Source organism: Babylonia areolata, chromosome 19, assembly GCF_041734735.1.
Source record: "Babylonia areolata isolate BAREFJ2019XMU chromosome 19, ASM4173473v1, whole genome shotgun sequence".
Lineage (NCBI taxonomy): Eukaryota > Metazoa > Mollusca > Gastropoda > Neogastropoda > Buccinidae > Babylonia > Babylonia areolata.
Window position 1 is genome coordinate 2,707,515 of NC_134894.1, and position 15,000 is coordinate 2,722,514.

General features: G+C 50.4%; 1 protein-coding gene across 3 annotated transcripts in view; it reads left to right on the forward strand.

Moving 5' to 3' along the window:
- The window catches only part of LOC143293375 (DNA mismatch repair protein Mlh1-like), a 182,461-nt gene that overhangs the window by 130,289 nt on the left and 37,172 nt on the right, over positions 1–15,000 (forward strand). For all 3 annotated transcript variants that reach the window (XM_076604183.1, XM_076604184.1, XM_076604185.1), the window contains one exon: positions 5,455–5,539. In XM_076604183.1, the coding sequence (XP_076460298.1) occupies positions 5,455–5,539 (85 nt within the window). The remainder of the gene's footprint in view (positions 1–5,454; positions 5,540–15,000) is intronic.

The following is a 15,000-nucleotide window of genomic DNA, read 5'->3' on the forward strand; positions in this document are numbered from 1 at the left end:
TGTGCGAACAGATTTCTGTTAGAAATATTTTAATGCCTGTGCAATTCTGTTTTAAGTGCAGTTGATATTTAATGTTGGCGTGCGCGCACGTGTGTGTGTGTGTGTGTGCGTGTGTGTGTGTGTTCTATGAAATGCATTTTGTTTTAATCTGAGCCTTATTTACTAGATAGTTTTTATTGTCGGATTCATTTCTGGGGTGTGCTTTTGATTTATGTGAATAGTGGGCTGGATGATGTAAGGCGCTTTCAGCAGCATTGGTGCTGGATATCGCGCCATAGAAAAATTATGTATTATTATTATTGTTGTTGTTGTTTTGTTCCCAACGGCCGTGTCTGGGATGACGTGGACAATGTTCCGGTCCCGCCAAGGGAGGCATACAGGGGAAGGCTCTATCGCCTTTGTTATTGTTGGTCAGGAAGAAAACTTGGCCTTGAATTTCTTTTCTGTCTGTCTGTCTGTCTGTCTCTTTGTTCCCCCCGTCTCTGTGGCTGACTGGCCTTCTGGGTGTCACTCTGTGTCTCTGTGGCTGACTGGCCTTCTGGGTGACACTCTGTGTCTGTGGCTGACTGGCCTTCTGGGTGACACTCTGTGTCTGTGGCTGACTGGCCTTCTGGGTGACACTCTGTGTCTCTGTGGCTGACTGGCCTTCTGGGTGACACTGTGTGTCTCTGTGGCTGACTGGCCTTCTGTGTGTCACTGTGTCTGTGGCTGACTGGCCTTCTGGGTGTCTCTGTGTGTCTCTGTGTCTGACTGGCCTTCTGGGTGTCTCTGTGTGTCTCTGTGGCTGACTGGCCTTCTCTGTGTCCCTGTGTGTGTCTGTGGCTGACTGGCCTTCTCTGTGTCTCTGTGTGTCTCTGTGGCTGACTGGCCTTCTGTGTGTCACTGTGTCTCTGTGGCTGACTGGCCTTCTGTGTGTCACTGTGTGTCTGTGGCTGACTGGCCTTCTGGGTGTCACTGTGTGTCTGTGGCTGACTGGCCTTCTGTGTGTCTCTGTGGCTGACTGGCCTTCTGTGTGACACTCTGTGGCTGACTGGCCTTCTGTGTGACACTCTGTGGCTGACTGGCCTTCTGTGTGTCTCTGTGGCTGACTGGCCTTCTGGGTGTCACTGTGTCTCTGTGGCTGACTGGCCTTCTGGGTGTCACTGTGTGTCTGTGGCTGACTGGCCTTCTGGGTGTCACTGTGTGTCTCTGTGTCTCTGTGTCTGACTGGCCTTCTGGGTGTCACTCTGTGTCTCTGTGTCTGACTGGCCTTCTGTGTGACACTCTGTGTCTCTGTGGCTGACTGGCCTTCTGGGTGACACTCTGTGTCTCTGTGGCTGACTGGCCTTCTGTGTGACACTCTGTGTCTCTGTGGCTGACTGGCCTTCTGTGTGACACTCTGTGTCTCTGTGGCTGACTGGCCTTCTGGGTGACACTCTGTGTCTCTGTGGCTGACTGGCCTTCTGGGTGACACTCTGTGGCTGACTGGCCTTCTGGGTGACACTGTGTCTGTGGCTGACTGGCCTTCTGGGTGACACTCTGTGTCTGTGGCTGACTGGCCTTCTGGGTGACACTCTGTGGCTGACTGGCCTTCTGGGTGACACTGTGTCTGTGGCTGACTGGCCTTCTGGGTGACACTCTGTGTCTGTGGCTGACTGGCCTTCTGGGTGACACTCTGTGGCTGACTGGCCTTCTGTGTGACACTGTGTCTGTGGCTGACTGGCCTTCTGGGTGACACTCTGTGTCTGTGGCTGACTGGCCTTCTGGGTGACACTCTGTGTCTGTGGCTGACTGGCCTTCTGGGTGACACTCTGTGTCTGTGGCTGACTGGCCTTCTGGGTGACACTCTGTGGCTGACTGGCCTTCTGGTTGACACTCTGTGTCTGTGGCTGACTGGCCTTCTGTGTGACACTCTGTGTCTCTGAGGCTGACTGGCCTTCTGGGTGACTGTCTGTGGCTGACTGGCCTTCTGTGTGTCACTGTGTCTGTGGCTGACTGGCCTTCTGGGTGACACACTGTGTCTGTGGCTGACTGGCCTTCTGGGTGACACTCTGTGGCTGACTGGCCTTCTGGGTGACACACTGTGTCTGTGGCTGACTGGCCTTCTGTGTGACACTCTGTGTCTGTGGCTGACTGGCCTTCTGGGTGACACTCTGTGGCTGACTGGCCTTCTGGGTGACACACTGTGTCTGTGGCTGACTGGCCTTCTGGGTGACACTCTGTGTCTGTGGCTGACTGGCCTTCTGGGTGACACTCTGTGTCTGTGGCTGACTGGCCTTCTGGGTGACACTCTGTGTCTGTGGCTGACTGGCCTTCTGGGTGACACTCTGTGTCTGTGGTTGACTGGCCTTCTGGGTGACACTGTGTCTGTGGCTGACTGGCCTTCTGTGTGTCACTGTGTCTGTGGCTGACTGGCCTTCTGGGTGACACTCTGTGTCTGTGGCTGACTGGCCTTCTGTGTGACACTCTGTGTCTGTGGCTGACTGGCCTTCTGTGTGACACTGTGTCTGTGGCTGACTGGCCTTCTGGGTGACACTCTGTGTCTGTGGCTGACTGGCCTTCTGGGTGACACTCTGTGTCTGTGGCTGACTGGCCTTCTGTGTGACACTGTGTCTCTGTGGCTGACTGGCCTTCTGTGTGACACTCTGTGTCTGTGGCTGACTGGCCTTCTGGGTGACACTCTGTGTCTCTGTGGCTGACTGGCCTTCTGGGTGACACTCTGTGTCTCTGTGGCTGACTGGCCTTCTGGGTGACACTCTGTGTCTGTGGCTGACTGGCCTTCTGGGTGACACTCTGTGTCTGTGGCTGACTGGCCTTCTGGGTGACACTCTGTGTCTCTGTGGCTGACTGGCCTTCTGGGTGACACTCTGTGTCTGTGGCTGACTGGCCTTCTGTGTGACACTCTGTGTCTGTGGCTGACTGGCCTTCTGGGTGACACTCTGTGGCTGACTGGCCTTCTGGGTGACACTCTGTGGCTGTGGCTGACTGGCCTTCTGGGTGTCACTGTGTCTGTGGCTGACTGGCCTTCTGGGTGTCACTGTGTCTGTGGCTGACTGGCCTTCTGTGTGACACTCTGTGTCTCTGTGGCTGACTGGCCTTCTGGGTGACACTCTGTGGCTGACTGGCCTTCTGGGTGACACTCTGTGGCTGACTGGCCTTCTGGGTGACACTCTGTGTCTCTGTGGCTGACTGGCCTTCTGGGTGACACTCTGTGTCTGTGGCTGACTGGCCTTCTGGGTGACACTCTGTGTCTGTGGCTGACTGGCCTTCTGTGTGACACTGTGTCTCTGTGGCTGACTGGCCTTCTGGGTGACACTCTGTGTCTGTGGCTGACTGGCCTTCTGGGTGACACTCTGTGTCTCTGTGGCTGACTGGCCTTCTGGGTGACACTCTGTGTCTGTGGCTGACTGGCCTTCTGGGTGACACTCTGTGGCTGACTGGCCTTCTGGGTGACACTCTGTGTCTGTGGCTGACTGGCCTTCTGGGTGACACTCTGTGTCTGTGGCTGACTGGCCTTCTGGGTGACACTCTGTGTCTCTGTGGCTGACTGGCCTTCTGGGTGACACTCTGTGTCTGTGGCTGACTGGCCTTCTGTGTGACACTCTGTGTCTGTGGCTGACTGGCCTTCTGGGTGACACTCTGTGGCTGACTGGCCTTCTGGGTGACACTCTGTGGCTGACTGGCCTTCTGGGTGACACTCTGTGTCTCTGTGGCTGACTGGCCTTCTGGGTGACACTCTGTGTCTGTGGCTGACTGGCCTTCTGGGTGACACTCTGTGTCTGTGGCTGACTGGCCTTCTGTGTGTCACTGTGTCTGTGGCTGACTGGTCTTCTGTGTAACACTGTGTCTCTGTGGCTGACTGGCCTTCTGGGTGACACTCTGTGTCTCTGTGGCTGACTGGCCTTCTGGGTGACACTCTGTGTCTGTGGCTGACTGGCCTTCTGGGTGACACTCTGTGTCTGTGGCTGACTGGCCTTCTGGGTGACACTCTGTGTCTGTGGCTGACTGGCCTTCTGGGTGACACTCTGTGTCTGTGGCTGACTGGCCTTCTGGGTGACACTCTGTGTCTGTGGCTGACTGGCCTTCTGGGTGACACTCTGTGTCTCTGTGGCTGACTGGCCTTCTGGGTGACACTCTGTGTCTGTGGCTGACTGGCCTTCTGTGTGACACTCTGTGACTGTGGCTGACTGGCCTTCTGGGTGACACTCTGTGGCTGTGGCTGACTGGCCTTCTGGGTGTCACTGTGTCTGTGGCTGACTGGCCTTCTGGGTGTCACTGTGTCTGTGGCTGACTGGCCTTCTGTGTGACACTCTGTGTCTCTGTGGCTGACTGGCCTTCTGGGTGACACTCTGTGGCTGACTGGCCTTCTGGGTGACACTCTGTGTCTCTGTGGCTGACTGGCCTTCTGGGTGACACTCTGTGTCTGTGGCTGACTGGCCTTCTGGGTGACACTCTGTGTCTGTGGCTGACTGGCCTTCTGGGTGTCACTGTGTCTGTGGCTGACTGGCCTTCTGGGTGTCACTCTGTGTGTCTCTGTGGCTGACTGGCCTTCTGGGTGTCACTGTGTGTCTCTGTGGCTGACTGGCCTTCTGGGTGTGTCTCTGTGGCTGACTGGCCTTCTGTGTGTCACTCTGTGTCTGTGGCTGACTGGCCTTCTGTGTGTCACTGTGTCTGTGGCTGACTGGCCTTCTGGGTGACACTGTGTCTCTGTGGCTGACTGGCCTTCTGGGTGACACTCTGTGTCTCTGTGGCTGACTGGCCTTCTGGGTGACACTCTGTGTCTGTGGCTGACTGGCCTTCTGGGTGACACTCTGTGTCTGTGGCTGACTGGCCTTCTGGGTGACACTCTGTGTCTGTGGCTGACTGGCCTTCTGGGTGACACTCTGTGTCTCTGTGGCTGACTGGCCTTCTGGGTGACACTCTGTGTCTGTGGCTGACTGGCCTTCTGTGTGACACTCTGTGTCTGTGGCTGACTGGCCTTCTGGGTGACACTGTGGCTGACTGGCCTTCTGGGTGACACTCTGTGGCTGACTGGCCTTCTGGGTGACACTCTGTGGCTGACTGGCCTTCTGGGTGACACTCTGTGGCTGACTGGCCTTCTGGGTGACACTCTGTGTCTCTGTGGCTGACTGGCCTTCTGGGTGACACTCTGTGTCTGTGGCTGACTGGCCTTCTGGGTGACACTCTGTGTCTGTGGCTGACTGGCCTTCTGGGTGACACTCTGTGTCTGTGGCTGACTGGCCTTCTGGGTGACACTCTGTGTCTCTGTCTGTCTGTTTCTTTCTCACTTGCTCTCTCACTCTCTCACTCTTGTCACGTGACTCATGTCTTCTTCCCCTAAAGGAATAGAACTTTCACTGTTGCATTCTTCTTTCCCCCCCCCCCCCCCCCCCACTCCACCCCCTCTCTCTCTCTCTCTCTCTCTCTCCCTCCCCCTCTCTCCCCCTGACCTTCCCAATGGTTGTATTGTTCCAGACGCTTCTCCCCGGAACGGTAGGAGGCAGCACAAAAGATGATGACGTCAGCGCCAAAAGCTCCACGTCAGGAGCGGCAGGTGCCGGTGAGTGTCTGGTGGTCTGTGTGTGTGTGTGTGTGTGATTTCACAGAAAAAAAAGTTCTCTGTCGTTTTGTCTTGTTTTCTCCGTTTTTCCTTTGTGTTTCTCTCTTTTTTTTCCCATTCTTTTTAAAATGATTTTCTTCTTCTTCTTCTTCTTGATTTGATTCTACGTGTTTTTTGTGTGTGGGTTTTTTTTTTGTTTTTTTTTTCTGTTGCCGTTTTTTGTTTGTTTGGGCTTTTTTTTGTTTTGACTTTTGGAGGGTGTGTGTGTGTGTGTGTGTGTGTGATTTAACTTCTTTTTCTGTTTTCTGTTGTTGCTGCTCTCTCCTCTCTTTTTTTCCTTTCTTTCTCTCTCTCTCTCTCTCTCTCTCTCTCTCTCTCTCTCTCTCTCTTTTAATTTCTTCTTCTTCTTCGTCTTCGTCGTCGTCGTCTTCTTCTCCCTTCATTTCCTTCAATTCATTCATTCTCCTCGCCCTGAGGGCCTGATGCAAAGCAGCACATACTTCATTAAGCAGAATCGTTATCATTCTCCGTCTCTCTCTTTTCCCCAGGGATGAAGAGACTGCAAAGAAATGAACACACACACACACACACACACACACACACACACACACACACACACACACATGCACGCTCGCGCGCATACACGCACACTAACACAGTTACACACGCGAACACACATATATGCGCGCGAACACACACTGTTACAAACACGCACACTCACACACAAGCAGCAAACGCGCACACGCACACAAATATATACACAAGCACGAGCGCACACACGCGCGCACACACACACACAGATAGAATGACAGACAGATGGTTTGAGGACCGCAGCAATCAGATGGTGAGCTCAGTGCTCAGTGTATCTCGTGATGTGAAGAGATGTGCCCATACCTGATGTGGCTCTGAGCAACAGGCCTCACTGCATTGTTTGCCCTCTTCACACACACACACGCGCGCGCGCGCGCGCGCGCACATACACATGCACACACATATGCATACACACTCCCATCCCCCCACCCATCCACCTACCCATCCACCCACCCATCCATCCATCCACTCATCCATCCACCCACCCATCCACTCATCCATCCACCCACCCATCCATCCACCCATCCATCCATCCATCCATCCACCCATCTATTCACCCATCCATTCATCCACCCACCCACCCACCCACCCATCCTTCCTTCCTTCCTTCCTTCCAACTAGTCAAGAGCATCATGATCCCTGCCTTCGTAGGATGGCAAACGAGGCATGGTACCGCGCGTAAGCACCCAGCGAACAATACGATCCCCAACAGAGAAAGGAAAGACGGGATCGACTCAGAGGTAGAAAAATACGAAGAAATCGAGGGGGCCGAGTCGAAACGAGTACACAGAATGTAAGCACAATACACATGCAAGCCGCATACAACAAAATAAGGCCAAATGAAAACGCTTAATAGCAAAAAAAAGCGTTAGACGAGACAGAGCGAAAACCTGACAAGATGGCGTGGAGAGCCTTGGCCAAAGGAATGATTCAGCGCTTATAGCTGTTAGAGGCGTTTGATTGGCTAAGAGCGGGCCAGACTAAGAGGGGCGTCTTTTCACTGTTAGCCGCGCGAAATTTGGCCAAACAGAGCAAACCATAGGCCTAGTTTGCATCAGTTTGACATGGTAAGTATATGTAAACACCAAACATGGAGTATAATACAAACTCCTCCTACCATCCGTCCACTAGTCCAGCCATCCAGCCATCCTCCCACCCAGCCATTTATCCATTCTTCCAGCCATCCACCCACCCATCCATCCACTCACCCATCCACCCCTCCAACCCCCTTCACCCTCATCTGCCTCCCTTCACCATCACCCAGACGTGATGAGGGGAAAGACGCTGATCAGTTGTGTTCTATGAGGGGGCACCCCGAAACGAGCGTGGTTTGTGCATGGTCGCTGTCTGGGCCCAGCACTGCTGCGTGCGTGTTGAATTTGTCTGGTGACCGGTCATTTACCTTTCGGCTCGTGTCGATGGGAGGTTTGGTCTGTGGTGTTTGTGTTTGAATCACATTCGGGACACCCGTTGTGTCACAGTGTGAAATATACTGCACCGCATTATGTGTATAACTGGATCTGTCTTATTACCGCTCCACATTATGTGTGTAACTGGATGTGTCTTATTACCGCTTCACATAATGTATAACTGAATGTGTCTTATTACCACTCCACATTATGTGTGTAACTCAACATGTCTTATTGCTGTTTTACATTATCTCTGTAACTGGATGTGTCTTACTACCGCTTCACATTGTGTGTATAACTGGACATGTCTTATTACCACAACATATTATGTGCATAACTAGATGTGTCTTATTACCGCAACACATTATTGTATAACTGGATATGTTTTATAACCGCACCTCATTATGTGTATATCTAGACATGTCTGATTACCGCACCAAATTATGTGTATAACTGGATTTGTCTTATTACCACTCCACATTATGTGTGTAACTGGATGTGTTTTATTGCTCAACACTATGTGTGTAACTGGATGTGTCTTATTACTGCTCCACATTATGTGTGTAACTGGATGTGTCTTATTACCACTCCACATTATGTGTGTAACTGGATCTGTCTTATTACTGCTCCACATTATGTGTGTAACTGGATCTGTCTTATTACCGCTCCACATTATGTATGTAACTGGATGTGTCTTATTACTGCTCCACATTATGTGTGTAACTGGATCTGTCTTATTACCGCTCCACATTATGTGTGTAACTGGATCTGTCTTATTACCGCTCCACATGCACATTATATGTGTAACTGGATCTGTCTTATTACCGCTCTGCATTATGTATGTAACTGGATGTGTTTTATTACTGCTCCACATGCACATTATATGTGTAACTGGATCTGTCTTATTACCGCTCCACATTATGTGTGTAACTGGATCTGTCTTATTACCGCTCCACATTATGTGTGTAACTGGATCTGTCTTATTACCGCTCCACATTATGTGTGTAACTGGATGTGTCTTATTACCGCTCCACATTATGTGTGTAACTGGATGTGTCTTATTACCGCTCCACATTATGTGTGTAACTGGATCTGTCATATTAGCTCTGTTGTTCCCAGGATACCACGGACACAGCAGACATTCTGTGTCAGCTTTTTAGGCCGGCTGTTGCAACATATGATTGCCGAGAGTGAAATTTAATGACGGGAGTGTCGCTACAAGAAATCATCGGCACCTGCGACAATATGTACTGCGCCTGCGCGTGTGTGCGTGCGTGCGTGCGCGCGCGCGCGTGTGTGTGTGTGTGTGTGTGTGTGCATTCGTATTCACGTATTTGGCGTATGTGTATGAGAGTATGTGCAAGTTTATGTGGGAGATGGAAGGGTGGGGGCGTGGATGGTACCTGTCTGTCCCTCTCTGTCGTCACCTGATCTCAGTGCTGATGTCCTGTCTGTCCCTCTCTGTCGACACCTGATCTCATATCTGATGTCCTGTCTGTCCCTCTCTGTCGTCACCTGATCTCAGTGCTGATGTCCTGTCTGTCCCTCTGTCGTCACCTGATCTCATATCTGATGTCCTGTCTGTCCCTCTCTGTCGTCACCTGATCTCAGTGTTGATGTCCTGTCTGTCCCTCTCTGTCGTCACCTGATCTCATATCTGATGTCCTGTCTGTCCCTCTCTGTCGTCACCTGATCTCAGTGCTGATGTCCTGTCTGTCCCTCTCTGTCGTCACCTGATCTCATATCTGATGTCCTGTCTGTCCCTCTCTGTCGTCACCTGATCTCATATCTGATGTCCTGTCTGTCCCTCTCTGTCGTCACCTGATCTCAGTGCTGATGTCCTGTCTGTCCCTCTCTGTCGTCACCTGATCTCAGTGCTGATGTCCTGTCTGTCCCTCTCTGTCGTCACCTGATCTCATATCTGATGTCCTGTCTGTCCCTCTCTGTCGTCACCTGATCTCAGTGCTGATGTCCTGTCTGTCCGTCTCTGTCGTCACCTGATCTCATATCTGATGTCCTGTCTGTCCCTCTCTGTCGTCACCTGATCTCAGTGCTGATGTCCTGTCTGTCCCTCTCTGTCGTCACCTGATCTCAGTGCTGATGTCCTGTCTGTCCCTCTCTGTCGTCACCTGATCTCAGTGCTGATGTCCTGTCTGTCCCTCTCTGTCGTCACCTGATCTCAGTGCTGATGTCCGGCAGAGAGGGTCTGTGCTGGATGTCACGGAAGGTTGCAGAATGGTCACGACGCTTGTCTGAGGGTGTGGGTTCCTATCTCGCTCTCGTCCTTTCTCCCTAGTTTGGAAAATCGAACTGACCGTCATGTCATTCCGTTGAGTCGATAAACCGAGGTCCTGTGTGCAGCATGCACCTGGCGCACTGAAATAGAACCCATGGCAAGGAGTGTTGTCTTCTGACAAAATTCTGTGGAAGAAATCCACACTGATAGGTACACAAAAATGTATGTACATGCTTTCAAGGCCTGACCAAGCATGTTGGGTTATGCTGCTGGTCAGGCATCTGCCTAGCAGATGTGGTGTAGCGTATAAAAAAAATTATGGATTTATCCGAACGCAGTACGCCTCCTTGAGAAACTGAGATTCACGAGTTTGAGATATTGCTTGGTCTGAAAATGTTTTGTTTTCTGAGGAGGCGGTTTAACTCTCTCCATACGAACGGCGAAATAGGCGACGTTAACAGCGTTTCAGCCCAATTACCATCAAAATATTGCAAGCGGAAGGCTCTTATACTGAAGACGTGAATGTTGACAAAGAATACCACAATTCTGACGACGGAAGCTAAAGGTTGGGTCATTCAGACACCCACTGGACATCCGAGGGGTCTGTGTAGAGGAGAAGAGAGGACTGGCCGTACTGAGTGAGTTAAAATGGGTGAAAATGGTGTGGAGGGGTTCTTTTCTATTGACAACCGGTAAAAAAAAAAAAGTAAAATAATGAATAGGTAGGTGAATAAATAAATAATAAGTTTCAGTTTCGAGGTGACAAAGCGTACGAAGTGATCCAGTTTACACCACATCTGCTGAAACGAATAAATGAAATGAAAATATAACTTATAAGAGTAGAAAGAGCACCATGCGCATGCACCGTATTCATACGATAGAACTTTGACTTGTCGCAGTGAAATCTGTGACAGGTTTCAAAGGGAAAAAAACGGGGATTGTGATTGTATGGAGAGAGAAAATGGGCCTGACACGCCACAGGCTGTAATAGGAAAATGACGGGTGGCTCCGAGACAGCGGTGTTTTCCAGGTCGGTTTTTGACACTGAGGGATGGGGTAGGAGACGCTGGCACCGCGTGTATTGCGTTTCTTCCAGATGTCCCTGATTCCTTCTGGGCTCCTCCTGCTCCTCCTCCTCCACCTCCTCCTCCTCCTCCACCTCCTCCTCTTTCCGCATCTCCCCTCCTCCTCCTCCTCCTCTTTCCGCATCTCCCCTCCTTCTCCTCCTCCTCCTCCTCCTCCTCCTCCTCCTCTTTCCGCATCTCCCCTCCTCCTCCTCCTCTTTCCGCATCTCCCCTCTTCTTCCTCCTCCTCCTCCTCTTTCCGCATCTCCCCTCCCCCTCCTCCTCCTCCTCCTCCTCCTTCCGCATCTCCCCTCCCCCTCCTCCTCCTCCTCTTTCCGCATCTCCCCTCCCCCTCCTCCTCCTCCTCCTCCTCTTTCCGCATCTCCCCTCTTCTTCCTCCTCCTCCTCCTCTTTCCGCATCTCCCCTCTTCTTCCTCCTCCTCCTCCTCCTATTTCCGCATCTCCCCTCCCCCTCCTCCTCCTCCTCCTCCTCCTCCTTCCGCATCTCCCCTCCCCCTCCTCCTCCTTCCGCATCTCCTTTCCTCCTCCTCCTCTTTCCGCATCTTCCCTCTTCCTCCTCCTCCTCCTCCTCCTTCCACATCTCCCCTCCCCCTCCTCCTCCTCCTCTTTCCGCATCTCCTTTCCTCCTCCTCCTCTTCCTCTTTCCGCATCTCCCCTCTTCCTCCTCCTCCTCCTCCTCCTCCTCTTTCCGCATCTCCCCTCCTCCTCCTCCTCCTCTTTCCGCATCTCCCCTCCTCCTCCTCCCCCTCCTCTTTCGCTTTCCTTCTCTTCTCCCTCTCTCTCTTTTCTCCCTCTCTGTTTCGCCTCTCTGCCTTTCTGCCGTCCTTCCGAACCCCATTCCTCTGTATTCCTTTGTCTTTTTCTCTCTCTGTCTGTGTCTGTGTGTCTCCTTGTGTGTGTCTGTCTGTGTGTCTCCTTGTGTGTGTCTGTCTGTGTGTCTCCTTGTGTGTGTCTGTCTGTGTGTCTCTCTGTCTCTGTCTGTGTGTCTCCTTGTGTGTGTATGTGTGTCTCTCTGTCTCTGTCTGTGTGTCTCCTTGTGTGTGTATGTGTGTGTGTCTCTCTGTCTGTGTCTGTGTGTCTCCTTGTGTGTGTATGTGTGTCTCTCTGTCTCTGTCTGTGTGTCTCCTTGTGTGTGTATGTGTGTGTGTCTCTCTGTCTGTGTCTGTGTGTCTCCTTGTGTGTGTATGTGTGTCTCTCTGTCTCTGTCTGTGTGTCTCCTTGTGTGTGTATGTGTGTGTGTCTCTCTGTCTGTGTCTGTGTGTCTCCTTGTGTGTGTATGTGTGTCTCTCTGTCTCTGTCTGTGTGTCTCCTTGTGTGTGTATGTGTGTGTGTCTCTCTGTCTGTGTCTGTGTGTCTCCTTGTGTGTGTATGTGTGTCTCTCTGTCTCTGTCTGTGTGTCTCCTTGTGTGTGTATGTGTGTGTGTCTCTCTGTCTGTGTCTGTGTGTCTCCTTGTGTGTGTATGTGTGTCTCTCTGTCTCTGTCTGTGTGTCTCCTTGTGTGTGTATGTGTGTGTGTCTCTCTGTCTGTGTCTGTGTGTCTCCTTGTGTGTGTCTGTGTGTCTCTCTGTCTCTGTCTGTGTGTCTCCTTGTGTGTGTATGTGTGTGTGTCTCTCTGTCTGTGTCTGTGTGTCTCCTTGTGTGTGTATGTGTGTCTCTCTGTCTCTGTCTGTGTGTCTCCTTGTGTGTGTATGTGTGTGTGTGTCTCTCAGTCTCTGTCTGTGTGTCTCCTTGTGTGTGTATGTGTGTCTCTCTGTCTCTGTCTGTGTGTCTCCTTGTGTGTGTATGTGTGTCTCCCTGTCTCTGTCTGTCCGTCTCTCCCCCCTCCTCCTCCTCTTTCGGCATCTCCCCTCCCCCTCCTCTTTCCGCATCTCCCCTCCCCCTCCTCCTCCTCTTTCCGCATCTCCCCTCCTCCTCTTTCCGCATCTCCCCTCCCCCTCCTCCTCTTTCCGCATCTCCCCTCCTCCTCCTCTTTCCGCATCTCCCCTCCCCCTCCTCCTCTTTCCGCATCTCCCCTCCCCCTCCTCCTCCTCTTTCCGCATCTCCCCTCCCCCTCCTCCTCTTTCCGCATCTCCCCTCCCCCTCCTCCTCCTCTTTCCGCATCTCCCCTCCCCCTCCAGTAAAGAGTAGACAATTTTCATTTAACCGTAAACTATATGTTGCTTTCATTGATTTTGAAAAAGCTTTTGATTCCATAAATAGAAGTATATTATGGCCTATTCTGTTAAAATATGGAGTGAGAGGGAAATTACTTAAGTGTATAATGAGTATGTATGATTGTGTGAAGATTAGAGTTAGGTGTGGGGGGAGGATGACTGACTATATACAGTGCACAAGCGGTGTAAAACAAGGTGACGTTTGTAGTCCTATTTTGTTTTCTCTCTTTATTAATGAATTGACCCATGAAGTTGTGAATAATGGTAGACATGGCGCACAATTCTCTACAGATCTTTTACAGTTATTCATTCTGCTTTTGGCAGATGATGTTGTTTTAATGTCTGAAACAGTAATTGGTCTTCAAACACAACTTAATAGTCTACATAGAGCAGCTACAGCTCTGCAGTTAAATGTGAATATGTCCAAAAGTAACATCATTGTATTTAGAAAGGGTGGGTATTTGGGAGCGAGAGAACATTGGGTCTATGAAGGAGTAGCTATGCCTGTTGTGAATATATATAAATATTTAGGTCTTTATTTTTCAACAAGACTGAGTTTTACTGTCGCTTGTAAAGATCTTGCAAGCAGAGGAAAGCGTGCGGCATTGTGCATTATGCAAAAGTTATCTAGTTTAGGTAATCAATCTTTTGAAGTGTTTATTAGATTATTCGACTCTCAAGTTCAACCTATTACTCAATATGGCGCAGAAATATGGGGTCTTGATAATGCTGCAATGTATTGTGAGAAAGTCCATTTGTTTATGTTAAAGAAATTTCTGAAAGTATCAATAAAAACTCCAAATGATTTGATATATGGTGAAACAAATAGGTACCCAATACATCTGAACTCAGCTGTGAGGTGCATCAGGTACTGGCTGAAATTAACACGGTTAGATGAATCAAGATTACCCAGAAAAGCTTATAATATGTTGTGTGATTTGGATGTAAGGGGCAAGATTAATTGGGTAACAAAAGTGAGAGTTAAACTCTATGAAATAGGTATGGGATTTGTTTGGCTTAATCAAGGGGTGGGGGATATCTCAGGATTTATTCGTAATCTCCGCACCAGACTAATTGGTTGTAGATGGCAAGAATGGAATGAATTGATTGTAGATGGCAAGAATGGAATGCTCATGTGCAAGAAAGTGATAGAGTTCATGTGTATTATCAGATCAACTCTTTACATTGTGTCCCAACGTATTTATCCAGGAATCTGGCAAAACATTTAAAATATGTCATGACAAGATTTAGGTTTAGGCTTTCAGACATTGCAATTCATCATTTTCGATACACACATCATAGTGATCATGATCTTATTTGTCCATTGTGCACAAATGCAGAATAAAACGAATTACATTTCATGTTTTGTTGTCTAAAGTTATGTGATTTAAGGTATAATTTCATACCCCAGAAATATTACTCTCAGCCTTCTATGTTTAAACTAGTTTTGCTTATGACGTCACGTCGTGAAGAAGAAGTCAGACAGTTTCCAACTTATCTACACAAAGCATTCAAAATCCGGTCATTTAGTTGTTCCTGATTATCAATCTAGGTATTGTTTTGTTTTATTGTATCATATACTGTTTGTCATAATGTTTTCGAAATACGTTTACACACCACCCCTTCATAAGGGGCTAAGGCCTTTTTTGAATAAACCATCCGAATCCGAATCCGAATCCGAAAACCCTCCCCCTCCACCTCCTCTTTCCGCATCTCCCCTCCCCCTCTTTCCGCATCTCCCCTCCCCCTCCCCCTCCTCTTTCTGCATCTCCCCTCCCCCTCCTCTTTCTGCATCTCCCCTCCCCCTCCTCTTTCCGCATCTCCCCTCCTCCTCTTTCCGCATCTCCCCTTCCCCTCCACCTCCTCTTTCCGCATCTCCCCTCCCCCTCCTCTTTCCGCATCTCCCCTCCTCCTCCCCCTCCTCTTTCCGCATCTCCCCTCCCCCTCCTCTTTCCGCATCTCCCCTCCTCCTCTTTCCGCATCTCCC